At 62.3% G+C, this 15,668-nt stretch overlaps 1 protein-coding gene across 2 annotated transcripts in view; it reads right to left on the minus strand.

Annotated features, from left to right (window-relative positions):
• The window catches only part of ABR (ABR activator of RhoGEF and GTPase), a 38,147-nt gene extending 23,761 nt beyond the window's left edge, over nt 1-14,386 (minus strand). Inside the window, exons 1-2 of one of the 2 annotated variants that reach the window (XM_048324537.1) lie at nt 14,324-14,386; nt 389-573 (exon numbers count right to left, since the gene is read on the minus strand). In XM_048324537.1, coding sequence (XP_048180494.1) covers nt 389-496 — 108 coding nt within the window. In that variant the 5' untranslated portion in view covers nt 497-573; nt 14,324-14,386. Of the gene's footprint in view, nt 1-388; nt 574-5,148; nt 5,363-14,323 lie in introns of those variants that run through there. The other variant, XM_048324538.1, reaches the window with a different exon arrangement.
• Nucleotides 14,387-15,668: the final 1,282 nt, after the last annotated feature.

Raw genomic sequence — 15,668 nt, forward strand, 5'->3', positions numbered from 1 at the left:
CGGCGGAGCCGCTGCGCCCTGTCCCCAAGGGCTCCCGGAGCTGGGGACCCGGCAACTCCCCGCTTCCAGCACGCCCGGCCGTGCTCCCAACCCGGGACCCCGCTCTCCGGCCAGCCCATCCCCTGCGGGCTCTGCATGGCACGGCGGGGCAGGGGCACGGCGGGGCAGGGGCACGGCGGGGCAGGGACACGGCGTGTCCCACGGGCATGGCACGCCCCGAACTGCTGCTCCCCGGCGCCCAGAGTGCCACGGCCAGGGGAAATTGAGCTGCCGGACACAGTGCCCCAGGTCAGAGCAGCATCACAAACACCGCTGACACCCGAGCTGAACACCCAGAGCCCCGAAGCCCCCCGCCCCCGGTGCAGAGCCCCGCGCCGCCAGCACCTACCCCTGTGCCGAGGCCATCGGTGGGCGTGGGCGAGACCCCGTCCCCGCTCTCCTGGCCGCGGGCGCTGAGCTGGGGGGACATGGTGGGCGACTCATCGATGTAGGGCATGGTTTCCGAGCCCTCCGGCAGCGCCTTGGGCTCCTCGTTGCCCTCGGCGTCGTACTCGTCCGCACCATAGTTGAAGTCTGCCGGGGTAAGAGAGGGTGGCCGTGAGCATCCGGGCACGGCTCAAGGTCACCGTGTGGCACCACGGCCACCCAGCCCAGCCTGTGGTTACCCGAGGGCAGCTGACCCCACGTCCCAGGGCCACTCACGGCCACACGTGCCCGCACAGCCCAGCCCAGCCTCGCTGCCTGCTCAGCCAAGCAGGCAAGAAGACATCAGACAGCACACCGAGCATCCCCGGCCCCGCAGGCACCCTCTGCTCGACACACTTCCCTATATTTGAATAATTAACGGAACCGAGAGGCCGCCGGCCTCGTCTGCGCAGGGACAGCTGCTCTGCCAGACGCTCCAGCCCCATGCAAGTGGCTGTGCCCTGCCTGCCCGCCGGCCACCATCCCTGTGCCATCCCCGCGGAGAGATGAGCCGGGCTGGCAGCCACAGCCGCCGTCCTCCCCGCTTGCCCATGCCCACACACTCCATGGAGAGTGGGAATGAGCGCCAGGCCGCCTGGATCCACAGCACGGAGGGCAGTGCCACCCCCCTGGCACAAGGGCTCCGTTGCCTCCCTGATGGGGGTCAGAAGGGGGCTGCATTCCCAGCGCAGGATGAGGCCCCCGCCCCCCCAGAACAGCACCTATTTTTGGGTGCCTCACGCTGACCCACAACCCCCCATCACCCATGGCCCAGGGGAAGCCATTTCAGGGAGCCAGAGCCCCAAGTGGGAGGGGAGGGGGGGGCTCCAGGGTCTGCAGTGGGTCCCTGGGACGCAGCGGGGGACGGGGGTACATCCTAACCTGTTACCATGGGAACGGCAGCGGCTCGGTGGCGGCGGGAAGAGGTGGCTGCAGCAGCCCCGAGATGCTGACAAAGGGGAGGGGGAAGGGAGCCCGGCTGCGGCAGGGGCGGCCGTGGGGTGCAGCCAGCACCCCCCCACCATGCCTGCGGCCAGGGCCCCCTCGGCAGCTCCCAAAGAGGCGGGGGGCCCACCCAACACGGCCCCGATCCCACGCCAGCCCCTCGCTCCCCTCCCATCCGACAGCCCCGTGGATCCCTGGAAGCCACATCCCCACAGGCTTCCTGGGCACAGACACTGGGGAGACCCCAGCTAAGACCCCAGCTGATAACCTGGCCAAAACGGGGTGCACTGGGGTCGGAGCAGCCATCCCAGACCAAACCCCACACCGCTGCCACTTCATGTCCCCACGGCCCTGCCATCCTGGACAAGGACTCCCCTGGCTCCCACCAACACCGCTCAGCACATTAATATTACATCCTGCTTCCTAGGGAAAGTGGATAAATCTTTAAATCAAAGAGCGCTGCAAAGCAGGCTCAGGCCAGGAGCCCTGCCAGTGCTAGTGGGGACGGATGGGGTGCTCCCTCCTGCAGCTGAGGGGGGTTGGAGGAGAGCTGTGACATGGGCCAGATGCACCACATCTCTGCCAGGACACTACAGCCCCTCTCAGGCCTTACTTCTTTAGCAATTAGCTAGTAACAATCCCTCAGAGGCTGTGAGGACACCCTCAGTGGGCCATCACAGCCCACCTTCAATCCAGGAGCTGACTGGATGGGCGGAGAAGGGGGTGCCCATAACATCCCCTGGTCCTCAGGAAAACAGGATCCCTGGCTTTAACCTGTCCTGCCTCCTCACGGTGGGATGTCCATCACCTCTCCTGTCTTGGACGGGTCCCAGCTTCCAGCACCCTCCAGCATAAGGCATAATAGCACTGCTGCATAAGGCTCAATAGCACTGCTGTCCCCCATGATGGCCACTCCTCAGGACACCCACCCCACACAGCTCCCCCGAGCCCCCTCAACCAGGGACTGTCCCCAGGCTGGGAATTCCCCAGAGCAACCCAAACCTCTCACCCAAGCACCTTTCCCCATCAGGTGGGGTCTAAGGGGGAGCCAAGGCAGCAGAGAGAGGCCAAAGCTGATGGTCCCCACCAGCTCGGAGGCCACCAGGTGCCTTCCCTCCACCATGGCAAGGTCTGCAGCTCCAGGCTGAACCACAAGGACACCCAGAGTGGCACTATCACTGTGGCAGTCCTGGCAACCCAGGTGGGGTGGCTCAGCAGCCAGGAAACGAAGAACACAGCGTTAATGAGGCACCTGGGGACCCTGGGAGGTGACACCTGCAGCAGTGCAGGGAAGAAGGTGGCATGGAGAGGGAAGGGACTGGCCTTCAGGGGTGCAGGAATGACCTGGCTCCTGTTGCTACCAGTTGGAGCAGATCCACATCCCAGTTCCAGACCAGAGCTGGGGATGAGATCTACAGGCAGTGCCCCAACAGGCACCCAAGGAGAGGGACCCTGCGCTGCCCACGGGAGGAAGGACAGAGCCATGTCCCCATGGCTCCAGCTGTGCCACCCATGGCTGTGCAGCATTTGAGGGGCCTCACCTGGGGAGGCAGAGGAACCTCCCCAGCACGCCCAGAAGCTGCTACAGGAAGGGAACCGAGCACCACCAAGCAGCCAGGAAGGGCAAGGGAGCCACTGATGGGTGAGGGGACACAGAAAGGTTGTCCCCTGCATCTCCCTGCCTGTGGGGTGTTAGTGCCACCCAGGCAGCCCAAACCCAGTGCCTCCCTCCCTCCTCCCCCACAGCTGCATTGCCCCTGCAGCCTGTTCTGTGCCTGTGCCAAAACCCAGTGCTATTTTTGCTCCTGATTTTTAGCAGCAGTGGAAATCCTCCTGCTGCACCCCAGGCATGGAGACCGAGGGGAGGGAGGAAGCCTGGCCCAGGGGAGCCACTCTGGGGGGCAAGGACACCCCGACCTGAAACAGCCTTGTGGCCCAAACCCCACACACAGCCCCGGGGCCCTGAGCTGGATCCAAGCCCACACTGCACTGAGGGATGCTGACACCCATGAGATGCTGACACTCATCAAGACAGAGGCCCTGTGGGCCGCCACATGGACCCAGCAGGGTGACAGAGCCAGAAACACATCCCCGTGAGGGATTATTTTCCCCAGGAAAATGTTTCTGCTTTGCCACATCTTCCCAGGCAGACCCAGGCTCATGCCAGCACGATGGTCCCCACGAGGGAGCTCCGCCAAGGGCAGCAGCTGGCTCCTGCCCAGCCTGGACACAGGCAGCACAGTCACAGCAGCTCAGGGTGGCATTTCCAGCTGGACACGTGCTATTCCCCGACACCCTGTCAGTGTGTTGGCACACCCCAATGCTCAGCCATTCTATCCCACTTCCAAGAAAAGCCCAACATTCACACAGAGCCTGTGAGATTTTGGGGAAACGCCATGGTTTCCCTGTGCCTGGGTGAAAATTCACCATGACAACACAGATGTGTGAGCTGGCCTCGGACCTGCCTCCGTGGGCCTCTGCTGAAGGGTGGCTCAACATGAACGGCATCTCCTCCGCACCATCACTGCCTTGCCCAGTGTGATGAGGGCTGGACTCTGCCCTGCATCCCCCCAAACACAGGCATGCCAAGCAGCCTCCCCCCATCCCTCAGGGAGGGCAGCTGGAGCAGGATTTGGGATGGCAGAGCCATGGCTTTGCAGAGATGCCGTGGCTGGGAAGGAGGGTGCAGAGGCTGGGGCTGGATGTGGCCCCTGGGCTTCAGCCCAAACGCCTGCACAGCCACCCCAGACCCCGGGACTGCCACTGCTGGATGCGGCCTCTGCCTGTGGACGTCAGAGGCTTCAGGCTGGAAAACTTGGGGAGGGGGCTCAGCCCTACACAACGTGCCCCTTGGCAGCCCCTGCTCCCTCTAGGGCATGACAGATGCCAGATCCACGCATGGAGCATGCTCTGGAGCATCCCACCTTCCCACGCACCCGTGCCAAACCTCGCTGCCCCACCAGCACCAGGCTCCGAGCTCATCAATGCACCCCAAACCCCACCCGGGGTGCCCACGCAGCTCGACGCTCCCCCAGAATAACAACGGGGACCCTGTGACCGAGCCCCCTCATCCCCCGGCCACATCCCTGGTGCCGTAGCCGCCGCTGAGACAGCTGCCATGGGAGCAGGGCCGGGCTCCGGGCTTCACTCCTCCCTGCTGCCCGTCCGTGGGATCGGGGGGATTCGCACCCCCAGGATGCTGCAGGACGCCCCCGGCCCCGCCGGCTGCCAGCCCCCGGTACCGACACCGCGTCGACACAGCACCCTCGGCCCAGCGCCGGGAGCTCGCTGAGAAAATCACGGCTGAGGGAGGGAGGGAGAGGCGCCTTCCCACCGCCACGCGGGGACGGGAGTGGGACCCGGCGCAAAAAAGCATCCCCATGCCCAAAGCGCCCTGCGGGCAGTGCCAGCTGCTCCAGCCTCAGCGAGCCCTGCCGCGCTGGGGCCACCGCCACCGTCACCCATCCTGCTCATGCAGCGGGTCCCCAGAGCCTGGGGGATGCCGGACCGATTCCGGCCGGCGCCGTCCTGCCAGCGGGGCATGCGGGATGCCCACAGAGAGGAGCACAACCCCCTGCCAGCATCGCCAGCCCCCTGCCCGGGCTCGGCTCCGCCTGGACCCCCAGCCCAGGCTCCCCGGCGCAGCATCCCTGCCCAGCGCGACGCAGCGTTACACAACAGGTAGGGGGGACCCGGCCCCTCGTCCCTCTCGCCCGCCCGCCAGCCCAGGGCACGTACTGCTGTAGAGGGTGTCGATCCAGGAGAGGCGAGGCAGGCCGCGGTGGCTCAGCGGCTCCATGCTCGGAGGGCTGTGCCGGCGCTCAGCCCGCTCTCATCTCACAACAAAGGCGGCGGGCGCGGGCGGGAGGCGGGGGCCGCGGGCCCAGGCGGGGGCTGGATGGCAGAGCCGGACACAGCCGCCTGCCCGGGCGCACGGCCGCGCTTCTGCCAAGGGTGCCCAGGGAAGGAGGTGCCGCCTGGCAATGGCAGCGCGTCCCGCCTCCCGCCCCTGCCTCGCCGGGGGGAGCCGAGCTCAGCGTCCCCCCGCACGCAGCCACGCCGACCCTCCGCAGGGGTCTGGGGACCGGCGAGGAGGAGGAGGAGGAGAAGGAGGCGATGGTGGTGGCACAGCAGCATGTGCGGCTGCCCCCCCAGGCCACCCCAAGGAGAGCGGCGGGAAAGGCCCCATCACCTCTTCCACCACAGTCTTATCTCCTTGCTGTGACCTGGGGATGCTGTGCCCACTCCACAGCAAAACCTCTGCAGCCCCTCAAGCCGCTGCGGCTGAAGGACACAGGCTCTTCCCGGCCCTGCTCACCCTGGATTTGGGAACCAGGGCCTCCAGGAGCCGGGAGCAGCCCTGCCCCACACAACTGGGGCTGGCAGAGCGGGACGCGGGCAGGCAGGGGTTAAACCGCCCTCCCCAGCTGCATGTAGCCAAAGGAAATACGAAGTGCCAGAGTCATCAACCCCAATATGTCAGGGCGCCAGCCAAGCGTTCAAGTGCAGAGACTGCCCTGGTTCAGCCTGTGCCGGCACCGCTGCCCCGTCCGGGCAGTGCGGGCAGCATTCCCTGCCAGCGCCCCCGGCCGCATCCTGCCCACGGGGCCAGGGTGCGGGGAAGGGCCTGGACCGGGCACCGGGGCCAGATGGGAGCCGGGCAGGAGGGATAATGCTCTAGCGGGCACACGGGGAAGGTAGAGCCATTGGAGCGTGAAGTGCCAGGACACGGGTGGGAGACCTGAGGGGACCCTGCCGGGGCACTGCCACCACCTGATTCCCGCTCCCAGGGATGTCCATGAGAGGCTCGGACGCAGCATTTTGGAGGAGCCCAGCAATGCCAAAGCTGTGGTTCAGCATGGCTGGAGCACAGGGAGCCGTTGGCACTTGGCATCCAGGATGAGGAGCCACCGCTGCCCCCGGCTCAGCCCTGCCTGCCTGGGGGCTGTATCCAGCCCCGGTGTGGCAAGGACACCCAGAGCTCCCTGCACCCACGGGCTGTGAGTCACCCGTGCTGAGCCAGGGGCACAGGGTGCAGCCCTACAGCTGCCATTGCCCACCCTCCCCCTGCCCTGCTCCCAGCTGCTTCGGGGAGCCAACACTCCCCTTGTCCCCAAGACATCGGCACAGGCAGCGCCAGCCCAGCCCACGGGTGGCCACAATGTCTTTGCTGCTGTCCATCCCGCACCAACTCCCCCATTCACTCCTGCTTTGGCTCAAGCTGAGCACGTCCTCGCTTTGTCCCTTAAAGGTTCTGATGGAGAGTTTCCTCCATACTCCACAGCAAACCCTGCACCCCCCAGCCCCTCAGAGCCCGAGGCCCTGCCAGGAAGGTGACAGAGGTTTAGCTGAGAGCATCAGCCTTGATCATGGCAGGAAACCACACTCCGTTCATGCCTTGGGGAGCCCTGCTGCAGCACCAGCACCAGCACCAGCACAAGATGCAGCTGCTCCCCCTCGGCGCCGCGGCTGCAGAGCCACGGGGGCAGCAGGCAGCTGGTTTTCCATGCACAGCTCCCTGCATACAGGCAGGGGCTTTTTCCACATGCTTCCCCCAGCCGGATACACTTCCTGGCCACTCCCACCCACGGCACCAGCTTCTCCATGCCACCATGCCCCCCCCTGCACATCTGCCTCTTTATCCAACACAGGGCATGAGCTGAGCACTTGCGTGAGCTGCCAGACCCCCTGGAGCCCTCCCCAGGCTGGTCACCCCCAGCCTGGCACCACACAGCAGGTCCTGGCAGTGCCATGGCCAGGAGGACCAGGCGGACAAGTGCCCCACAGCTGGGTGAGTGTCCTGGGAAGGCCAAATCAGGACCACCTTGTGCTGCACAACCAACCCAGACAGAGGCCCATGCACAGCCCACACCAAACAGCCCCACCAAACCGCTGGGCTGTATTTTTAGTTTGGTTTTCGTGTTCTTTTCACCTTTGCTAAAACAACAACAACAAAACCTCAAAACCTGCCGAGCAGCTGAACCTTCCTCCTCTCCCCATGGCTGGGGGGAGCACCCACCCACACCCTGGCACCCATCAGCCCTCGGTGACAGAGACCAGTCCTGTGTGAGGAGATGCTGCCAACCATGTTCTCAACCCCCGCCAACCACCCCCAGCTCCAGCTGGGAGCGTCCCTGCGGCAAGAACCGAGAGCTGAGCTCCATGGTTCCTCCCCACCACCAGCCAGCCCTGCACAGCCTGCCTGGTGTCTGGCTGTCTGCCTGGCATCTGCCCAGCCCCTGCCCGCCAGCCCACGCATCGCTATTTCTGGGCTCTTGTGCAAGAGTCCTCCAGTCGCAGCCACAGGAGCTGCAGGAGCCCCAGTGCTCGCCCAGCGCTGGGCAGGGGCTGGTGTTGGGCACCCAGGGCTGGTGCTGGGCACCCAGGGCTGGTGGTGGGCACCCAGGGCTGGCAGCAACCAGAGAGCAGCTCCAGAGCCACCTGCACCTCCCAACACTGGGGGTGTTTTCCCACAGGGAGAGAGGAATTGGGAGAGTGAGGTTGGGGAGCATTATGCAAGTGGCTAAAGAAGCTAAGGACTAAAAGAGTAGCCAGAGTGCTTTGGTTTGGCAGAGGGGAAGCCTCTGTGTCCTGGAGCTGTGGCAGGAACACAACCAGGGCTGCAGAGTCTGGGGCTGAGGTGGGAGATGCCAGAGGAGAGCCTGGCTTCCCCAGCTCCTCCAGTGCCTTCCCCAGCCTCCTCCAGGGCTCTCAGGAGGTCCAGGCTCTCCCTTGCTGGTGCAGAGCAGCAGCTCTCCCCTTGCCAGAGGTGGCAGAGAGGGAGGAGAGGAATAAATGAAAATGTTTCCAGCCTCCCTGCCAAGGACCACGGAAGGTCCTTCCTGCTGGGTGTCCTAAACATGCTGCTCCTCAGTCCAGCACTAAACTTCCAGTATCACTTCCCTGTGGAATTGAAACCCTGAGGTCTGTGCTGCATCGGCCCCAAGCTGCACTCGCTGGGGCACAGCTGAGAGGTGCCTGGAGCACAGGGCGGTCACTTGGAGCATCCTGCTGTGCCAGGCAGGATGCCAGAGCCCAGCAAGTGTGGGGAGGAGGGCAGAGACCCAACCACAGCAGCACTGCCCCCGGCCTCTCTAAATACCAGATGGAGAAGGAATGAAAGGTGGTGGCTGGTCAGAAAAAGCTTTTAACTTCAGCTGAAGGCCTGGGCCAGCTATTGCATCGTGGTTCTCTTCTGAGAGGGAGGCAGCCGTGCCTGTATCTGCCACAGCCCCCAGCTGCTCCTCTCCCCCCAGCCCTGGTGCTGAGGCTGGGCCAGGTTTGCTTCCCAGCACAGGAGCTGCAGAGTAGGAGGAGGAGGTGTTGGTTCGAAGCCTCCGAACAAAAACCGCCCACGGAACAAAACCCCTCCATGGCAGAAAGCCCCGTCCCAGCACAAAGCTCTCCCTATCTGCCAGATCTTCAAACAATCCCTGAACTTTACAGCTGGGACTTATCTGGAGGCAGATCTGCAGGAGTCCTCTGGGATTCTGCTTAGGCTGGCCAGGCTCCGCTCCGGCTGCAGCCAAGGGAGCCAAGAAGTGCTGCTGCTACTGATCTACACATGCCAATTATCCTGCTTAGCAAACACTGATAAAGTAATTTCGGGTGGGAAAGCCAAGCCTACTCAAAGATGTCTCTTGGGGATGGGGTGAGTTCTGCGTGTTCCCTCGGGCTGGCTCCCGGCCCCTGCTCCAGGTGACCTCAGTGGGAGGAAACCCCCAGCAATGCCATGAACCAAGGGGGCATAGGTGCCACTTTTCTGGGGTGGAGGGACACTTGGTGAGCTGCCCTGGCTAACCCAGGCTCTCCTCTCTAACCAAAGGGAATATGAATTCCCTGCCAGCACAGGGGAAAGCTTCTCCCTGCGATCACTGCTGCAGGGTTGGCCACAGCAGACAGCATCCAGCAGAAGACAGAGCAGAGCCATCCACTGGGATCCCAACTGGCAGCACGGCTGGGCAGGAGGGGAGGAGGAACCCGAGGAACAAAGAGCCCCTCTGCACAGAAGTGTCTTTCCAGGGAAATAGAAAGAAAACAAACCCCAACCCGATTTCAATAGACTTACAATGCAAATGAATTCAGGCCCCGCAGGGCACTTCTGGCTCTATCCAGACACCTAATGAGGGTTTCTTGCCTGCCCTGCTGCTGCCCGTTGCTTCTACCTGAGGCTACTGATCACCCACAACCAGCCTGGGGGCCACCTCCGTGCTGAAGTGCTCGCCCCCATGGTGGGCACAGCCCGTGGCACTGCTGGCACCGAAAGGCAAACTCCATCCCCTCCTTCCCTTCCGCAGGGAAGGTGCAGCCCAGCACCACCACCCAGCCCTGAACGCTGCTGAGCTGGGGGAGCTCAGCATCGGCTCTGCCCCAAACTCTGGGGGCCAAAACCCAGCCAGTGGGACCGTGCCCAGCTGACAGAACACAGGGGTGCACAGGGATGCTGCATCCAGACCCACCTCCTCCAGGAGGGATGTTGGCATGTCTGTGCCAACGAGAGCAGGCACTGCTGCCGTGCCAGGGGAGTGCCCCTGCCCAGTGAGACAGATAGACATCCCCAGCCCTCTGTGCACCCATCCAGCCCTTTGGAAGGGCTGTTCCCCCACCCAGGAGATGCAGCTGCTGCCATGGTGGTGCCTGCAGGCAGAGCTGGTCACAGGTTTCCCCTTTGCTCTTGCAGCTCCTTTACAAGCCAAATCACAGGGCAAACTCCAACAAGCAGCACTTACTGCTCTCACCTAAAGCTTTAAACATCAACTCTTCTACTCAAAGGCTTTTCAGCGTCATAAACTTCGCATTTATTTATGATCTTCTTCAGTGACAACCTGTCCCAGAGTTAACCCTGGAGTCCCCATCTCAGGCAGCACCACTCTCCAAGGAAGCAGCCTCTCGTCACTCAGGGGCTGCTGTCACAATGCCATCGGGGGGTTTGTGGAGAGACATCACCTCCCCAAATGCTGTCGGGCCCCAGAGCAGATGGAGACAGTTCAAAGGTCCCCAGCAGGCGCACGCACACACACACGCTGCGGTTTTGTCCTCGCCTGAGCAGTTAAAATTAAACACTGACACTCTGCCTGGCCTGCCCTGGCCAGAGGAGGAACTTCCAGCCTCTTCAGAGCCAAACAAGCACTTTCTAACAATAGGGAAATACGACCAAGTAAAAATTTAAAAACGAAATATGAGGACACAGAGGTGGTAGAGGGGCTCTTGGGGAGACACAACTGCCCCCACTGCACCTCCCTGCTTCGGCACCAAGATCCCATCCTCACACTAAAGGAGGGGACATGGATGCACAGACCATGTAACATTTCACCTTCCTGGGGCTGTGAAATCACCAATTTTTACCTCCTGCCCATCGTGATCTACCACAGGTGGAAAGAGATGTACCAGGACAAACTCTGGACTTTGCTCACTATTTTCCATTCTCCTTCTGCTGAGGTTTTAGGGAATATCCCAAGAAAGGGACGAGGAACCAGCAGGGTTTAAACACGGCTTGAGACAGCAGACAGAGCTGCCCCATCACCTCCATAGCTGCAGGGAGTTTTTCTGGGACAGACAGAGGTGCCATTTTTGCAGCAGCAGCAGCACAAGCTGAAAGCAGGGATGGAGTAGCAATTTGCCTTTACCCAAATCATGTCAGGAGCCCGCAGCATGGCACCCATGCCAATCCAGCCCCCACCTGGGCATGCAGGGATGAGGTGGCCAATGCCCCAGGAACTCCAGATGCCCCAGGGCCCCTTCCCCATCTCAGCGCTCTGCTGCACACCCTGACACTGCTGCCTTTCCGTGCTCGCCGCCCTCCATGGCAGGACCCCACTGCTGCCGGCAGCTCCCTTCCCATTTCCCAAGGTACCAGGGAAGGCAGTGCAGCGGAGCGAGGAGAAGAGCCCACGTGACTCCAGAATCTTTCCTTGAGAGAAACTGTAATTCCGGCTAAACAGAGGGCTTGGAATTCACTTACAGCACATCTCACAGCCGCAGCATCCTGCCGTAACCAGATCCACCAGCCCACGCCACCACAGACTATTCCAGCTATGCCAGCGCTCCCCACCCCACAGCTCACATTTCTGGGGTGTAGGGTGCTGCACAGGGCAGGTCAGGCACTCCCAAACCCCACAGCCTTCCAGAGGAGCTTCAGCTCCATGGCAAAGCCAGCTTCTTTCTCCACTTCCCAAGGACAAAGCGAGGAAACCCAGCACCGAGTTGGCTCCACCTCCGCACTACCTGGCTGCCGGGCACAAAGCATCTCCGCCGAGCATCACCGCGTCCTCCTCTCGGCCACCAGCACCATCTCCTGCTCAGCTCACCCTCTCCTGGCTGGCACCAACCCACAGCCCTTCATCCCTTCCGTGGCAAACGGGAGGAGATGGAAGCAGCACCCAGCCCCGGCACAGCCCGGCACCGCGCATACTCAGCTGCGAGGCCAGCTGCGTGTTTAACCACAGGGACAGGTGACGGCCAAGATGAGGGGAATTTCAGTCCTTTCCACGCTTTGTTTTTAGCCATCTGCTCGCTGACGCTCAGATTTTGTTGGTCCCGGGTGAGCTGGCACAGGCATTATCTCAGATGCCAGGATCGTGTATCTGGCTGTCACACGCGCCGCTCTCATGCGATAGCCGCAGACAGGGGCATCTTGCAGATTTCCTCGCTTTAAATCAGATTAATCGCAAGCTACTTAAAGGAAAACACTGTATTTCCCTGGTAATTCCCATAAAGATGATATTCAACACTCCTTCACTTACTGTCCAGAGGGTGCTTCCACAGGCTGATACAGCTGGGGACTGGCTGCGCTCAGCCACAGCCACAGCACCACTAAGCTCCAAAATTCACATTAAAATTCTGAGGGACCCAGGCAGAGCAGTACTAACCAGGTCACACACCGCCAGAGTGCTGGCAGGAAAAGCAAATAGCACCACAATCAGGAATTTTCAATTACATCTGAAACATAGAGAAGTGAGAAGAAAACAACAGGAGCACCAGGTTAACCAACTGTCCTTGAAAGGGGGATCCAGGCAATGACCGCACACCTCTTACTGCACTCTCAAACTCTGCTCTTAAATGTCAGCGCAGTCAGTGCACACAGGGGCCCTTATAACGCCCAACAAAGAAAATGCTGATGCCTGGGAAAGGCTCAGGACAGGCTCGGGGCAAGGCTGGGGAGGGCAGAGCCCAGCCATGTCACAGGGCAAGGAGACAGGCAGAGGGGACGCTTCCTCCTCTGATGAGTGCTGGAGCTGCTGACCCTGAGGAAGATCCATTTAGGGGAGGAGAAAAAGGAGGAGGAGGAAGAGGCCACATTTAACCACAGCAGATGCAAACTTGGACTTCAAAGTCTTGCCAAAAGACTTACCCCCACCAGCTGCAAAGGTCTCAAAGGGTGGTGCAGGGCTGGACCTCTCCACATTACAAAGCCAGGACCCTCAGGGGTTTATGCTGTGCCTCAGGGAAGCCCCTTTAACAACACTCACCAGCCTGAGAGCAGCCTTGCACCATCCTGGGTTTGGAAACATCCAGGAGCATAATCCAGATATAAACAAAACACAGGTCCGAGTGTAAATCAGAAGGATTTGTGCTTGGTCGCTCTGATGCACTCGAGCCACTTCAGCCACGGAGCAGCTCTCCAAGAACCACAGCCCGTGCTTGTGATGGGAGCTGGAGAGGGGCTTGGAGCAGGCCTTTGAAGGCAGCATTCCCAATGTCCTTGGTCCTGGCTGCAGGGCTGGGCACAGGCTCCCACAGTCAACTGGGGAGCGGGACAAACACTCACACGTGCAGCCCAGCACAGCACGGTGACAACACTGAGAGCAGCCACGTAGTTCGGACATTTCACCTCCAGGCAGCCCAGAAAGGTGAAGTGGAAACTTCCTCCAGCACTGCAGACTAATGCAATAAATATAAATGAACTATATATTAAGCATAATTTGACATCAGAGTACTTGCTCTCCAGGCAATCTTAAACCAGCACGATACAGCCTTGGGGGAAAACCATCACCCCCAAACAATCGAACAAGAACAAAATTAACTCAAGTCAGTTGCAGAATTAGCAGCATTAAAAGTGACATTCCCTAGCTGCCAGGACTGTTTGAGCCGGGTTTAATGCTGATGCAATAACAACTTCCAGGCCGCTGGAAGTAGGACAGTGTGACGGCTGACAGCGCTAGCTGGCTGTGCCTTCAGTGCCACCGCACAGCCAGGCACTTGTGAAATAACATTGTCCTCAATCCACCTAGAAAAACGCCCCGGGACATGTCACCACCCCGGCATGCTTCTGACTTCCCCACAGGAGGTCACAGGGTGTCACCTGAGCAGAGGTGTTCCCATGAGCCAGGTCACGCCGGGAGGAAGTGACTCCTCTGCAGCGTCCCAGCCCCAGAGGTGGCTCGTGGGCACTGGCACATCACCAAGAGCCAGCCACCCTCCCTCCTCGCACACTCAAGGATAGGGCCTTGGCATGGGATGTCCTTGGGAGCGGGACAGGGAGCAGACAGGGGCTTGGGGTGACTTTAGTGGTGGCACAGAGACAGCACAAGGGCTGGTACGGCATTAGCTGCTTGACGGGGATGGCAAAAGGAGTTGGGGCATCCTTTACTATGTGACAACATGGGGTGCTCCTGGCTGCGTGACGGGGACACCTGGGGGTTCCCTGCCGAGTCACAGCAGGGGCTGCACCAACTGTGTAGCAGGGATGGCACAGGGGCTCGGGATTGCCTTTACCCGTGGCACGGCACGGGGCCGTGGGCACGGCGCGCCACGGGCACGGCACGGCAGCGCAGGACAGGCAGAGCCAGGGCTGGGGATGCCCTCGGCCGTGCGGCGGCACATTCGCCCTTGACCGTGCGGCGGGGACGGCGCAGGGGCTGGGGACACCCTCGTCCCCTGGGGCGCGGGGTGGGGACGGCTCCCCCTCACCCACCTGCCGAGGAAGCGTCCTCCGCGTCGGAGCTGCCGGCGCTGCCGCCCTCCGGGGAGCTGCCGGCGGGGCGGGGGGCGGCGGGCGGCGGCGGCGGCGGCGGCGGCGGCGGGGGGGCCCGGGCCAGCGCCGCCTCCAGGTAGCCCACCTTGAAGCGCTCCTCGGCCAGCGCCCGCTGCAGGCGGCGCAGGTGGCGACGGCAGCGCTCCAGCTCCCGCTCCATGGCCCGCACCGAGCCCAGCTCCATGCGGGGCGCCGGCTCCCCCGGGAACTGCTCCTGCCAGTGCCGCGCGAAGTCCGCCCGGGCCGCCTCGCCCGCCGCCATCCCCCGCCCCAAAGCCGGGCTTCCCCCCACCCCCCGGCACCGGCACCGCCGCCTTCCGCCCCCCGCCGCCGCCGCGGGGCCTGACGTCGGTACCCGCCCCCGGCCCGCCCCGCCTCGGCTCGGCACGGCACGGCACGGCCCCGCCGGGGCGGGGGCAGCGCTGCCACCGCCCCCCGGCTCGGCCCCGGTTGCGGCCCGCGGCGGGAGCGGGCGGGGACCGGCGGAGGGAGCTGCCGGGGGCGCCGGCAGATGTGGGATGGGATGAGATGGGGGCACCAGCGGGGGGCGGGTGCTGCGCTCCTGCAGCTCAGACCTTCGGTCCCACCGCCCCTCTCCGGGTCTCCCCGAGGAGCTGTGGGCCGGGGGATGCGGCGAGGGAGCGCCTGGTGCTGGCAGCTCGGGGAAGTAAAAACATGGTAACTCATGCCAGAATCCATTCCGCGCGCTGCGGGAGATCCCCGAGCCAGGAACAACGGTGCCTTGAAGGCTCCTGTGCCATGGGGTGGCTCCTGTGCCTTCCCCAGCTGCCATGTGCCCTGGCCTTCACTGCGGAGCTCTGTCTGTCCCATCCTCATCCTCTGGCCTATGAAACTCTGCCAGCCCTGTTGGTCTCAGGATGGGTGAGCCATTCCTGGCAGATGGAGCAGCAGGCACAGGCTCCTGTGGTGGGAAATGAAGGCCTACAAGTCCCTGAAAGGACCGTGTAACCCGGTGGGGGGTTTGTCTCTGCTCCCAAGGAACAAGGGCCAGGATAAGAGGAAATGGCCTCAAAGCTTAAACTGAATTTTAGGAAAAATGTTTTCAGTGAAAGGGTGGTCAGATATTGGAACTGGCTACCCAGGAAAGTGATGGAAATGTTAAAAAACGTGTGGATGTGGCACTCGGTGGTTTAGTGGTAACAAGGCAGTGCTGGGTTAACACTGGGATTCTGTTAGAGGGCTTTTCCAACCGGGACGAGTTTGCGGTTCTGTGAAGGCCCAGGTAAGCCTTTTGCCCACTCCCTGCCACACGTGCCGTGTTTAA

Source organism: Corvus hawaiiensis, chromosome 20 (genome assembly GCF_020740725.1).
Source record: "Corvus hawaiiensis isolate bCorHaw1 chromosome 20, bCorHaw1.pri.cur, whole genome shotgun sequence".
Classification (NCBI taxonomy): Eukaryota; Metazoa; Chordata; class Aves; order Passeriformes; family Corvidae; genus Corvus; species Corvus hawaiiensis.